The sequence below is a fragment of the Electrophorus electricus genome, chromosome 6, assembly GCF_041902795.1.
Source record: "Electrophorus electricus isolate QZ-2024a chromosome 6, ASM4190279v1, whole genome shotgun sequence".
Lineage (NCBI taxonomy): Eukaryota > Metazoa > Chordata > Actinopteri > Gymnotiformes > Gymnotidae > Electrophorus > Electrophorus electricus.
In genome coordinates, this window is record NC_137502.1 from 9,323,362 (window position 1) to 9,337,569 (window position 14,208).

The window sequence follows — 14,208 nt, forward strand, 5'->3', positions numbered from 1 at the left end:
AAGGCAGCTATGTCAGCCAGTGATGTTTGGGTTGGTTCCTGGAGGCCCCATAAGCCAAGAGGACCTATTGCTGCACTATACAGCAGTCCAGGGCCCAAGTATGCTCTCCCTGGAGCTACAGGTAAATCATCCGATGCTTAACTATACAGCAGTAAAAGTATAAACAGCTTTCGAATCTTGTCTTCTCTATTTTATCCATGTTAAAAAGTTCTATGTGATGTTATTTGGTTTTAATTATGTAGGTGTAAATGATCATGACCCACGCAAATGGAAAGCTCCTGCATACAGTTTTGGCTCTCGCCATCGACATTTCAGCCCCAGCTGTTCTCCTGGACCTGGATACCTTGTCCCCTCCAATATTACCAGAATTGGGCATGATGGCACCCCAGCGTATTCCCTGTACAGTCGGCTCAAAGACTCTCAGCCCTTCCAGACCCCTGCGCCAGGTTATATTGGTTTTGTCCTTTCAGTTAAAAAAAAAGAATAATAGATTTTGCATAGAGCCCCTTGCCTTGTCAGGATCGTACATAAACATAGATAGAATATAGTGGTCTAAAGAAAACTCTTGAAATATAGATCTAATAGTACATTCGATTTTTATGTTTTGCAGGGAGGTATTGCCCTGAGAAAGCAGGCAAAACGGCCTATTATTCTGCTCCTGCGTACTCGCTGTCATCTCGGACCAAAGTATTCTATAATGACCAAACGCCAGGTAAACACTATCTCTCAGAACAATATTACTGCTGGTGCTGTGGAGCTCTTCTTCACTTCTATCGTACACTCAGTCTGTTCTATTGTATGCTCATTAAGTCTCTGGCTTTTAGGGCCTGCCGCTTACATGCTGCCCTCATTGGTCGGGCCAAACACAGTGAATAAAAGATCTGCCCCAAACTTTTCCCTTACCGGCCGTACCAAAAAAGGCAGCTTCTATGAAGACCTGCAAAAGGTGAGAACAAAGCTGTGGAAGATGCTATAATAGACCAATAACCACAAATTCTATTACTTGTGAAGAGCTCTGTTTATATTAATAATAAGTTCCTATGTTTCTCTTAGACTCCAGGTCCGGGGAGCTACAGAGTTGTAGATCCAAGTGTTTACAGAAGCAAACCTCCCCAGTACAGTTTGACTAGCCGCACCAGCATGCCTGGTGACAAGACCAAGAAACCAGGGCCTGGTGCTCACTGTCCAGAGCAGGTCAGACAGACAGGCAGGCAGACTCAAAGACACATATCATATCATGTTAGTTTAACTGACCCTTTAAAGACTGATGAACTTGTGTTTTTAGGTGACCATGACAAGACCGCAAGCCCCTCGCTTCTCCTTTGGTGTTCCGCACTCTGAGTTCATCACCCAGCTGATTGTGGACATCTCTGATTAGCGTAGCTGTCTTGTCTCATAAAGAATTTTTTCTGTTGTGCAGTAGAGACTTTCATTGTATAATTCCGAAGTGCAGCAATTTTTAAGAATCCTAAGATAACAAGTGAAGTAGTGCAGACCAAGCCAGTATGTAACACTGTTTGCTTGCCCTAGACCAGAGCACTCCATGAGAGTGAGACTTAAAATCCTGGTCAGTACAAACCAAAACTTAGCTGAAGAAATACATGCTGTTGCAAGGAATAGATTTGCGTTCACTAACTGATTATTCTCAGGTTCTAGTGGAATTTTATTGTCCAGTGTTAGACTACTTTGTCAGAATAGGACATTTCCAATATCAGGGCAAGATAAACTTATGCTAGCTAAACAACTGCACCAGTTTGGACACCAAACAAGAGCTGTTATCTGTTATAACTGTCACCTTTCTCTACATTATGAGCTGAATGTAATATACCAAATGGTGGACATTATGGGGGAAAAATTCTGGGAGCCATACCACTTCAAAGGTTTGTTATGTAAAGTAAATAATCACACATGTGATACACAGTCCTGATTATTTTTAATAGTTTATTTTCGATAATTGTAGACATGAGATTTTTGTTACTCAAACTTCTATATGCTTCCTTTAATATAAACACTGAAAATAGTAGATCCTAATATGTCACAGTAGACCATAATGTGCCAAAAAGCTGTTATGATTTCTTTGATTATTTGTTACACACAGTCTAGGTTCACATTGTCTATTATATCCAATTTATGTTTTTAATTTATAAGTTTTCTGTATATATTCTATGTCTTTTGTTCTGAACAATCGATTTTTCTGCTAGGTCCTAGATAGTTATGATTTCAACAGTCTTGAAATACCTAATAATACATTTTATTTTTTCAATATACTGTAATAAAAGAACTCATTAATTATGATACATAATATTACCACTAACTGTGCATGTGAACTGTCACTAAGGACTTTCCTGGTATTATCCTAAGAGGATGAAGTTTACAGTGGCTGTAAAAGTAAGGGAATACTTTTTCAGTGAAAGCATGTTTGAAAATGTGCAGGCAAGTATTACACCCTGAGTCCACAGAGGTGACCCTGCACTTATCGCAGTCCAGCTGAACTCGCGCCCACGACCCAAGCTGTGTCGTCTCTAACCTCAACTTCCCACCAGTGAGTCCCTGAGTTAAATCCCTCAGAGCCCAGGACAGAAGCATTGCCTTTAATCCTATCATAGTTAGCAGGAAGCAACTGAAGCTCGCCGCTCCAGACCACAGTCATCAGATTAACAAACACTATGTGGTTTGCTTGGACAGTGTTGAAGTCTAGAACCACAGGTGCTGACAATGAAAGAGGGAGTTAAAATGAAGACAAAAGTATATATTTTTTCACATTTGTAGGTCACTGGGGCATTATGTGCAGTACTCAATTTAGTGCATAATACCATGCATCTTCTCTGACACTTGAAAGCTCAGGTTGCCAAGGTGCTTTACCACATCGATCAGTATAGCAGAGAGCTGCTCTGGTTCGTATAATTCGGCCTGGACTCTAGAAGAATATTTAGCAGTCAGGGAAGGAGGAAGTGCAATGAGAACAAGAGAGAAGAAAATAACCTGCATTCACCTTTCTATTGACGTCTTGTAGTTCAGTGAAACAGCAAATTTATGTAAAGTAAAGTAGAATCTAAAGTGCAAATATTTTCTATTTAGGTGGCCTAGATAAAAAAAAAGGTCTTTACCCACAGAACATGCAAGTCTTCTCCTGCTGTCTCCTCAGTTATTAGGTTTAGGGGGAAATCACTTTTTCACACAGGGCCATGTACACACACACACACACACACACACACACACACACACACACACACACAAATTAATTACAACTTTTGTGCATTGCCTTTTTAGTTTTCATTTTTCTGAAATGATTCATTCTGATTCAGCTTCACTATTCAGTCAAAATAACCCTATTCATGTTTTAAAAAACCTGCAGTCAACTAATGTATTACTGGATTCTAGTAGCAGTCAGTTCATTTTCTTCAAGTGTAGTAACATTCAGTTCATTTTCTCCAAGTATTTTTGTTGCATATCACAATATGTTGCTGTTTCAGTTTTTATGGTATGCTGACACAAACAGATTTCATTTCATAACAGCAACACTAGTTGCTGGTAGCAACTGAAAGTTTGTTGCATTTTCAGGTGTTTGGTAAAGTGTTTTGTATTTAGTACTTTATATACTTTTGTCTTTCTTTTTTAACACTATAATTCACTATAGTATGGATATTGGCTGCAACGTGTCTGCATTCCTTCCACTGTTATCCCTCTTCCATGTAATTTACGGTTCATGTTTTAACATGGAAATCTACTCTCAATACTCTAGCAATATTTAAAGCTCTCCACTATATTTAAGATAGTTTGTTGAATTAGTTTTAGCTTTTATTCTCTCTCTCTCTCTCTCTCTCTCTCTCTCTCTCTCTCTCTCTCTCTCTCTCTCTCCTTTTTCCTCCTTATCCTCCTCCTCCTCTGTGTGTGTGTGTTTCAAGTGTAGCACAATGTCTTGTTTGCTGGGCTGTGTGGCTTAGGTGACTGTATGTTTATCTGATCTTGCATCCATAGATTGATAACTCTTTGTTTCTGCTATGATGTGGGATACATATGTGGCAGATGTGAAAAGGAGAAACTGAAAAATGTCTATTTATTAAAAATACAATAATTTTTTGGTGTTGCCTTTCCCCTATGTGACAGCTCTGCACAGCTGAAGCTGCTTGGAGCCACAGTAAGACAGCAGCAACGAGTCACACCACTTCATCCAAGCATCCCCGCAACCCAGAAGAATTGTCAATAGATTCTAAAAAACAAAACAAAAAAAACAACAAACCTTTAAATAAAAAAGAAATAAAGAAAACAATTTAAAAGGGCGGAGTTGTCTTATTTTTGGTCTGAATAATAATGATTTCTGGATGAACTTCAACTTGTTATGGTGCGATAGGCCAGTACAGAGATGAAGCTCATTGGCTGAAATAATCAATTCGTTAAAACAGAGATATTACTAAGGTACATTTACTTTCCGATTTAGGTAGCCAGAGTTATGTATTGACATATCTGTACTAGTATGGAATGTCATTCCGTAGTGCCATGGTGACATGTCGTCATAGTTATAGAGAAGAGAACAAGTTAAGAATCCATAGCATTTTGCTTGAGCCACTGCACGGACTACTGCGCTACAAAATCCACGATTACTAACGGTGCGATCAGTTTTCCATGTTTTGAAAACTGATTTAGCGTTAGCCATTTCATTGTTTTTATTCTCGTTTATTTTACTGGACTTGCTGAACATGAGCGCAGATGCGTCATGTTCAGACTTCACGACATTGTTGAATTTTGAATCTGTAGGCTCACAATTTGCGAGACAGGTTTACAGCATCTTGCGAGACAGATTTATAGTTTATAGCGTAGTCGATGAGTTATAGTATTTGACATTTTAATGACTGACCAGTTGTTTTAAGACGAAACCGCGAACATATTTCGTGGAAAGTCAGAAAAATCCCTGGAGAGAGGTAGTTGGTTCTGTTAGTTGGACTGTTTTTTTCTGGAATTAGACAGTTCACCGCGCCCAGGAATTACATTGCTCCGACAACGCCGGTGTTCACTGTTGAACCATTATTACTTAATATTGTAAATCCATTATTCTGTTGTTTTATCAGAATAAAATCGACATTAGAACTGTCCAGTGAAACGTTTGCACTGTCTGATCAGAATAGAATCGACTTTCACAACTGTCCACTGTGCAGTGACGCCTCTGAACTAACTGATTCTAGGGTGAGTTCATGTTCTTCTGCTGACAAGTTAAAGTTTTAATCAACCGGAACTGGGTTTTAAATTGTTAACTATAATCGGGTCCTGTAGCCAAGGCAGCTATGTCAGCCAGTGATGTTTGGGTTGGTTCCTGGAGGCCCCATAAGCCAAGAGGACCTATTGCTGCACTATACAGCAGTCCAGGGCCCAAGTATGCTCTCCCTGGAGCTACAGGTAAATCATCCGATGCTTAACTATACAGCAGTAAAAGTATAAACAGCTTTCGAATCTTGTCTTCTCTATTTTATCCATGTTAAAAAGTTCTATGTGATGTTATTTGGTTTTAATTATGTAGGTGTAAATGATCATGACCCACGCAAATGGAAAGCTCCTGCATACAGTTTTGGCTCTCGCCATCGACATTTCAGCCCCAGCTGTTCTCCTGGACCTGGATACCTTGTCCCCTCCAATATTACCAGAATTGGGCATGATGGCACCCCAGCGTATTCCCTGTACAGTCGGCTCAAAGACTCTCAGCCCTTCCAGACCCCTGCGCCAGGTTATATTGGTTTTGTCCTTTCAGTTAAAAAAAAAGAATAATAGATTTTGCATAGAGCCCCTTGCCTTGTCAGGATCGTACATAAACATAGATAGAATATAGTGGTCTAAAGAAAACTCTTGAAATATAGATCTAATAGTACATTCGATTTTTATGTTTTGCAGGGAGGTATTGCCCTGAGAAAGCAGGCAAAACGGCCTATTATTCTGCTCCTGCGTACTCGCTGTCATCTCGGACCAAAGTATTCTATAATGACCAAACGCCAGGTAAACACTATCTCTCAGAACAATATTACTGCTGGTGCTGTGGAGCTCTTCTTCACTTCTATCGTACACTCAGTCTGTTCTATTGTATGCTCATTAAGTCTCTGGCTTTTAGGGCCTGCCGCTTACATGCTGCCCTCATTGGTCGGGCCAAACACAGTGAATAAAAGATCTGCCCCAAACTTTTCCCTTACCGGCCGTACCAAAAAAGGCAGCTTCTATGAAGACCTGCAAAAGGTGAGAACAAAGCTGTGGAAGATGCTATAATAGACCAATAACCACAAATTCTATTACTTGTGAAGAGCTCTGTTTATATTAATAATAAGTTCCTATGTTTCTCTTAGACTCCAGGTCCGGGGAGCTACAGAGTTGTAGATCCAAGTGTTTACAGAAGCAAACCTCCCCAGTACAGTTTGACTAGCCGCACCAGCATGCCTGGTGACAAGACCAAGAAACCAGGGCCTGGTGCTCACTGTCCAGAGCAGGTCAGACAGACAGGCAGGCAGACTCAAAGACACATATCATATCATGTTAGTTTAACTGACCCTTTAAAGACTGATGAACTTGTGTTTTTAGGTGACCATGACAAGACCGCAAGCCCCTCGCTTCTCCTTTGGTGTTCCGCACTCTGAGTTCATCACCCAGCTGATTGTGGACATCTCTGATTAGCGTAGCTGTCTTGTCTCATAAAGAATTTTTTCTGTTGTGCAGTAGAGACTTTCATTGTATAATTCCGAAGTGCAGCAATTTTTAAGAATCCTAAGATAACAAGTGAAGTAGTGCAGACCAAGCCAGTATGTAACACTGTTTGCTTGCCCTAGACCAGAGCACTCCATGAGAGTGAGACTTAAAATCCTGGTCAGTACAAACCAAAACTTAGCTGAAGAAATACATGCTGTTGCAAGGAATAGATTTGCGTTCACTAACTGATTATTCTCAGGTTCTAGTGGAATTTTATTGTCCAGTGTTAGACTACTTTGTCAGAATAGGACATTTCCAATATCAGGGCAAGATAAACTTATGCTAGCTAAACAACTGCACCAGTTTGGACACCAAACAAGAGCTGTTATCTGTTATAACTGTCACCTTTCTCTACATTATGAGCTGAATGTAATATACCAAATGGTGGACATTATGGGGGAAAAATTCTGGGAGCCATACCACTTCAAAGGTTTGTTATGTAAAGTAAATAATCACACATGTGATACACAGTCCTGATTATTTTTAATAGTTTATTTTCGATAATTGTAGACATGAGATTTTTGTTACTCAAACTTCTATATGCTTCCTTTAATATAAACACTGAAAATAGTAGATCCTAATATGTCACAGTAGACCATAATGTGCCAAAAAGCTGTTATGATTTCTTTGATTATTTGTTACACACAGTCTAGGTTCACATTGTCTATTATATCCAATTTATGTTTTTAATTTATAAGTTTTCTGTATATATTCTATGTCTTTTGTTCTGAACAATCGATTTTTCTGCTAGGTCCTAGATAGTTATGATTTCAACAGTCTTGAAATACCTAATAATACATTTTATTTTTTCAATATACTGTAATAAAAGAACTCATTAATTATGATACATAATATTACCACTAACTGTGCATGTGAACTGTCACTAAGGACTTTCCTGGTATTATCCTAAGAGGATGAAGTTTACAGTGGCTGTAAAAGTAAGGGAATACTTTTTCAGTGAAAGCATGTTTGAAAATGTGCAGGCAAGTATTACACCCTGAGTCCACAGAGGTGACCCTGCACTTATCGCAGTCCAGCTGAACTCGCGCCCACGGCCCAAGCTGTGTCGTCTCTAACCTCAACTTCCCACCAGTGAGTCCCTGAGTTAAATCCCTCAGAGCCCAGGACAGAAGCATTGCCTTTAATCCTATCATAGTTAGCAGGAAGCAACTGAAGCTCGCCGCTCCAGACCACAGTCATCAGATTAACAAACACTATGTGGTTTGCTTGGACAGTGTTGAAGTCTAGAACCACAGGTGCTGACAATGAAAGAGGGAGTTAAAATGAAGACAAAAGTATATATTTTTTCACATTTGTAGGTCACTGGGGCATTATGTGCAGTACTCAATTTAGTGCATAATACCATGCATCTTCTCTGACACTTGAAAGCTCAGGTTGCCAAGGTGCTTTACCACATCGATCAGTATAGCAGAGAGCTGCTCTGCTTCGTATAATTCGGCCTGGACTCTAGAAGAATATTTAGCAGTCAGGGAAGGAGGAAGTGCAATGAGAACAAGAGAGAAGAAAATAACCTGCATTCACCTTTCTATTGACGTCTTGTAGTTCAGTGAAACAGCAAATTTATGTAAAGTAAAGTAGAATCTAAAGTGCAAATATTTTCTATTTAGGTGGCCTAGATAAAAAAAAAGGTCTTTACCCACAGAACATGCAAGTCTTCTCCTGCTGTCTCCTCAGTTATTAGGTTTAGGGGGAAATCACTTTTTCACACAGGGCCATGTACACACACACACACACACACACACACACACACACACACACACACACACACACACACACACACACACACACACACACACACACACACACACACACACACAAATTAATTACAACTTTTGTGCATTGCCTTTTTAGTTTTCATTTTTCTGAAATGATTCATTCTGATTCAGCTTCACTATTCAGTCAAAATAACCCTATTCATGTTTTAAAAAACCTGCAGTCAACTAATGTATTACTGGATTCTAGTAGCAGTCAGTTCATTTTCTTCAAGTGTAGTAACATTCAGTTCATTTTCTCCAAGTATTTTTGTTGCATATCACAATATGTTGCTGTTTCAGTTTTTATGGTATGCTGACACAAACAAATTTCATTTCATAACAGCAACACTAGTTGCTGGTAGCAACTGAAAGTTTGTTGCATTTTCAGGTGTTTGGTAAAGTGTTTTGTATTTAGTACTTTATATACTTTTGTCTTTCTTTTTTAACACTATAATTCACTATAGTATGGATATTGGCTGCAACGTGTCTGCATTCCTTCCACTGTTATCCCTCTTCCATGTAATTTACGGTTCATGTTTTAACAATGGAAATCTACTCTCAATACTCTAGCAATATTTAAAGCTCTCCACTATATTTAAGATAGTTTGTTGAATTAGTTTTAGCTTTTATTCTCTCTCTCTCTCTCTCTCTCTCTCTCTCTCTCTCTCTCTCTCTCTCTCTCTCTCTCCTTTTTCCTCCTTATCCTCCTCCTCCTCTGTGTGTGTGTGTTTCAAGTGTAGCACAATGTCTTGTTTGCTGGGCTGTGTGGCTTAGGTGACTCTGTATGTTTATCTGATCTTGCATCCATAGATTGATAACTCTTTGTTTCTGCTATGATGTGGGATACATATGTGGCAGATGTGAAAAGGAGAAACTGAAAAATGTCTATTTATTAAAAATACAATAATGTTTTGGTGTTGCCTTTCCCCTATGTGACAGCTCTGCACAGCTGAAGCTGCTTGGAGCCACAGTAAGACAGCAGCAACGAGTCACACCACTTCATCCAAGCATCCCCGCAACCCAGAAGAATTGTCAATAGATTCTAAAAAACAAATAAAAAAAAACAACAAACCTTTAAATAAAAAAGAAATAAAGAAAACAATTTAAAAGGGCGGAGTTGTCTTATTTTTGGTCTGAATAATAATGATTTCTGCATGAACTACAACTTGTTCTGGTGCGATAGGCCAGTACAGAGATGAAGCTCATTGGCTGAAATAATCAATTCGTTAAAACAGAGATATTACTAAGGTATATTTACTTTCCGATTTAGGTAGCCAGAGTTATGTATTGACATATCTGTACTAGTATGGAATGTCATTCCGTAGTGCCATGGTGACATGTCGTCATAGTTATAGAGAAGAGAACAAGTTAAGAATCCATAGCATTTTGCTTGAGCCACTGCACGGACTACTGCGCTACAAAATCCGCGATTACTAACGGTGCGATCAGTTTGCCATGTTTTGAAAACTGATTTAGCGTTAGCCATTTCATTGTTTTTATTCTCGTTTATTTTACTGGACTTGCTGAACATGAGCGCAGATGCGTCATGTTCAGACTTCACGACATTGTTGAATTTTGAATCTGTAGGCTCACAATTTGCGAGACAGGTTTACAGCATCTTGCGAGACAGATTTATAGTTTATAGCGTAGTCGATGAGTTATAGTATTTGACATTTTAATGACTGACCAGTTGTTTTAAGACGAAACCGCGAACATATTTCGTGGAAAGTCAGAAAAATCCCTGGAGAGAGGTAGTTGGTTCTGTTAGTTGGACTGTTTTTTTCTGGAATTAGACAGTTCACCGCGCCCAGGAATTACGTGGCTCCGACAACGCCGGTGTTCACTGTTGAACCATTATTACTTAATAGTGTAAATCCATTATTCTGTTGTTTTATCAGAATAAAATCGACATTAGAACTGTCCAGTGAAACGTTTGCACTGTCTGATCAGAATAAAATCGACTTTCACAACTGTCCACTGTGCAGTGACGCCTCTGAACTAACTGATTCTAGGGTGAGTTCATGTTCTTCTGCTGACAAGTTAAAGTTTTAATAAACCGGAACTGGGTTTTAAATTGCTAACTATAATCGGGTCCTGTAGCCAAGGCAGCTATGTCAGCCAGTGATGTTTGGGTTGGTTCCTGGAGGCCCCATAAGCCAAGAGGACCTATTGCTGCACTATACAGCAGTCCAGGGCCCAAGTATGCTCTCCCTGGAGCTACAGGTAAATCATCCGATGCTTAACTATACAGCAGTAAAAGTATAAACAGCTTTCGAATCTTGTCTTCTCTATTTTATCTATGTTAAAAAGTTCTATGTGATGTTATTTGGTTTTAATTATGTAGGTGTAAATGATCATGACCCACGCAAATGGAAAGCTCCTGCATACAGTTTTGGCTCTCGCCATCGACATTTCAGCCCCAGCTGTTCTCCTGGACCTGGATACCTTGTCCCCTCCAATATTACCAGAATTGGGCATGATGGCACCCCAGCGTATTCCCTGTACAGTCGGCTCAAAGACTCTCAGCCCTTCCAGACCCCTGCGCCAGGTTATATTGGTTTTGTCCTTTCAGTTAAAAAAAAAGAATAATAGATTTTGCATAGAGCCCCTTGCCTTGTCAGGATCGTACATAAACATAGATAGAATATAGTGGTCTAAAGAAAACTCTTGAAATATAGATCTAATAGTACATTCGATTTTTATGTTTTGCAGGGAGGTATTGCCCTGAGAAAGCAGGCAAAACGGCCTATTATTCTGCTCCTGCGTACTCGCTGTCATCTCGGACCAAAGTGTTCTATAATGACCAAACGCCAGGTAAACACTATCTCTCAGAACAATATTACTGCTGGTGCTGTGGAGCTCTTCTTCACTTCTATCGTACACTCAGTCTGTTCTATTGTATGCTCATTAAGTCTCTGGCTTTTAGGGCCTGCCGCTTACATGCTGCCCTCATTGGTTGGGCCAAACACAGTGAATAAAAGATCTGCCCCAAACTTTTCCCTTACCGGCCGTACCAAAAAAGGCAGCTTCTATGAAGACCTACAAAACGTGAGAACAAAGCTGTGGAAGATGCTATAATAGACCAATAACCACAAATTCTATTACTTGTGAAGAGCTCTGTTTATATTAATAATAAGTTCCTATGTTTCTCTTAGACTCCAGGTCCGGGGAGCTACAGAGTTGTAGATCCAAGTGTTTACAGAAGCAAACCTCCCCAGTACAGTTTGACTAGCCGCACCAGCATGCCTGGTGACAAGACCAAGAAACCAGGGCCTGGTGCTCACTGTCCAGAGCAGGTCAGACAGACAGGCAGGCAGACTCAAAGACACATATCATATCATGTTAGTTTAACTGACCCTTTAAAGACTGATGAACTTGTGTTTTTAGGTGACCATGACAAGACCGCAAGCCCCTCGCTTCTCCTTTGGTGTTCCGCACTCTGAGTTCATCACCCAGCTGATTGTGGACATCTCTGATTAGCGTAGCTGTCTTGTCTCATAAAGAATTTTTTCTGTTGTGCAGTAGAGACTTTCATTGTATAATTCCGAAGTGCAGCAATTTTTAAGAATCCTAAGATAACAAGTGAAGTAGTGCAGACCAAGCCAGTATGTAACACTGTTTGCTTGCCCTAGACCAGAGCACTCCATGAGAGTGAGACTTAAAATCCTGGTCAGTACAAACCAAAACTTAGCTGAAGAAATACATGCTGTTGCAAGGAATAGATTTGCGTTCACTAACTGATTATTCTCAGGTTCTAGTGGAATTTTATTGTCCAGTGTTAGACTACTTTGTCAGAATAGGACATTTCCAATATCAGGGCAAGATAAACTTATGCTAGCTAAACAACTGCACCAGTTTGGACACCAAACAAGAGCTGTTATCTGTTATAACTGTCACCTTTCTCTACATTATGAGCTGAATGTAATATACCAAATGGTGGACATTATGGGGGAAAAATTCTGGGAGCCATACCACTTCAAAGGTTTGTTATGTAAAGTAAATAATCACACATGTGATACACAGTCCTGATTATTTTAATAGTTTATTTTCGATAATTGTAGACATGAGATTTTTGTTACTCAAACTTCTATATGCTTCCTTTAATATAAACACTGAAAATAGTAGATCCTAATATGTCACAGTAGACCATAATGTGCCAAAAAGCTGTTATGATTTCTTTGATTATTTGTTACACACAGTCTAGGTTCACATTGTCTATTATATCCAATTTATGTTTTTAATTTATAAGTTTTCTGTATATATTCTATGTCTTTTGTTCTGAACAATCGATTTTTCTGCTAGGTCCTAGATAGTTATGATTTCAACAGTCTTGAAATACCTAATAATACATTTTATTTTTTCAATATACTGTAATAAAAGAACTCATTAATTATGATACATAATATTACCACTAACTGTGCATGTGAACTGTCACTAAGGACTTTCCTGGTATTATCCTAAGAGGATGAAGTTTACAGTGGCTGTAAAAGTAAGGGAATACTTTTTCAGTGAAAGCATGTTTGAAAATGTGCAGGCAAGTATTACACCCTGAGTCCACAGAGGTGACCCTGCACTTATCGCAGTCCAGCTGAACTCGCGCCCACGGCCCAAGCTGTGTCGTCTCTAACCTCAACTTCCAACCAGTGAGTCCCTGAGTTAAAGCCCTCAGAGCCCAGGACAGAAGCATTGCCTTTAATCCTCTCATAGTTAGCAGGAAGCAACTGAAGCTCGCCGCTCCAGACCACAGTCATCAGATTAACAAACACTATGTGGTTTGCTTGGACAGTGTTGAAGTCTAGAACCACAGGTGCTGACAATGAAAGAGGGCGTTAAAATGAAGACAAAAGTATATATTTTTTCACATTTGTAGGTCACTGGGCCATTATGTGCAGTACTCAATTTAGTGCATAATACCATGCATCTTCTCTGACACTTGAAAGCTCAGGTTGCCAAGGTGCTTCACCACATCGATCAGTATAGCAGAGAGCTGCTCTGGTTCGTATAATTCGGCCTGGACTCTAGAAGAATATTTAGCAGTCAGGGAAGGAGGAAGTGCAATGAGAACAAGAGAGAAGAAAATAACCTGCATTCACCTTTCTATTGACGTCTTGTAGTTCAGTGAAACAGCAAATTTATGTAAAGTAAAGTAGAATCTAAAGTGCAAATATTTTCTATTTAGGTGGCCTAGATAAAAAAAAAGGTCTTTACCCACAGAACATGCAAGTCTTCTCCTGCTGTCTCCTCAGTTATTAGGTTTAGGGGGAAATCACTTTTTCACACAGGGCCATGTACACACACACACACACACACACACACACACACACACACACACACACACAAATTAATTACAACTTTTGTGCATTGCCTTTTTAGTTTTCATTTTTCTGAAATGATTCATTCTGATTCAGCTTCACTATTCAGTCAAAATAACCCTATTCATGTTTTAAAAAACCTGCAGTCAACTAATGTATTACTGGATTCTAGTAGCAGTCAGTTCATTTTCTTCAAGTGTAGTAACATTCAGTTCATTTTCTCCAAGTATTTTTGTTGCATATCACAATATGTTGCTGTTTCAGTTTTTATGGTATGCTGACACAAACAAATTTCATTTCATAACAGCAACACTAGTTGCTGGTAGCAACTGAAAGTTTGTTGCATTTTCAGGTGTTTGGTAAAGTGTTTTGTATTTAGTACTTTATATACTTTTGTCTTT

At 39.3% G+C, this 14,208-nt stretch overlaps 3 protein-coding genes across 3 annotated transcripts; all 3 read left to right on the forward strand.

Annotated features, from left to right (window-relative positions):
* On the forward strand, positions 1–1,378 carry LOC118241273 (ciliary microtubule associated protein 1A-like). The gene is made up of 6 exons (XM_035525750.2): positions 1–121; positions 243–446; positions 611–712; positions 825–946; positions 1,054–1,194; positions 1,286–1,378. The coding sequence occupies exons 1-6, from the start codon at positions 10–12 to the stop codon at positions 1,376–1,378; spliced, it is 774 nt and encodes a 257-aa protein (XP_035381643.1). The 5' UTR covers positions 1–9.
* Positions 1,379–5,270: 3,892 nt separating this feature from the next.
* LOC118241271 (ciliary microtubule associated protein 1A-like) lies at positions 5,271–6,648 on the forward strand. The gene is made up of 6 exons (XM_081715755.1): positions 5,271–5,391; positions 5,513–5,716; positions 5,881–5,982; positions 6,095–6,216; positions 6,324–6,464; positions 6,556–6,648. Exons 1-6 carry the CDS (start codon positions 5,280–5,282, stop codon positions 6,646–6,648), a joined length of 774 nt encoding a protein of 257 aa, XP_081571881.1. The 5' UTR covers positions 5,271–5,279.
* Positions 6,649–10,597: 3,949 nt separating this feature from the next.
* On the forward strand, positions 10,598–11,975 carry LOC145658547 (ciliary microtubule associated protein 1A-like). Its single transcript, XM_081715777.1, has 6 exons — positions 10,598–10,718; positions 10,840–11,043; positions 11,208–11,309; positions 11,422–11,543; positions 11,651–11,791; positions 11,883–11,975. Exons 1-6 carry the CDS (start codon positions 10,607–10,609, stop codon positions 11,973–11,975), a joined length of 774 nt encoding a protein of 257 aa, XP_081571903.1. The 5' UTR covers positions 10,598–10,606.
* The last annotated feature ends 2,233 nt before the right edge of the window (positions 11,976–14,208 follow it).

Excerpts from the sequence above, each read along its gene's own strand:
- LOC118241271 (XM_081715755.1), top strand. The coding sequence starts at position 5,280 with ATGTCAGCCAGTGATGTTTGGGTTGGTTCCTGGAGGCCCCATAAGCCA. Across the intron at positions 5,392-5,512 it reads TGCTCTCCCTGGAGCTACAG|GTGTAAATGATCATGACCCA; the intron begins GTAAATCATCCG and ends TTAATTATGTAG. Across the intron at positions 6,465-6,555 it reads GTGCTCACTGTCCAGAGCAG|GTGACCATGACAAGACCGCA; the intron begins GTCAGACAGACA and ends TTGTGTTTTTAG.
- LOC145658547 (XM_081715777.1), top strand. The coding sequence starts at position 10,607 with ATGTCAGCCAGTGATGTTTGGGTTGGTTCCTGGAGGCCCCATAAGCCA. Across the intron at positions 10,719-10,839 it reads TGCTCTCCCTGGAGCTACAG|GTGTAAATGATCATGACCCA; the intron begins GTAAATCATCCG and ends TTAATTATGTAG. Across the intron at positions 11,544-11,650 it reads TCTATGAAGACCTACAAAAC|ACTCCAGGTCCGGGGAGCTA; the intron begins GTGAGAACAAAG and ends TGTTTCTCTTAG.
- LOC118241273 (XM_035525750.2), top strand. The coding sequence starts at position 10 with ATGTCAGCCAGTGATGTTTGGGTTGGTTCCTGGAGGCCCCATAAGCCA. Across the intron at positions 122-242 it reads TGCTCTCCCTGGAGCTACAG|GTGTAAATGATCATGACCCA; the intron begins GTAAATCATCCG and ends TTAATTATGTAG. Across the intron at positions 947-1,053 it reads TCTATGAAGACCTGCAAAAG|ACTCCAGGTCCGGGGAGCTA; the intron begins GTGAGAACAAAG and ends TGTTTCTCTTAG.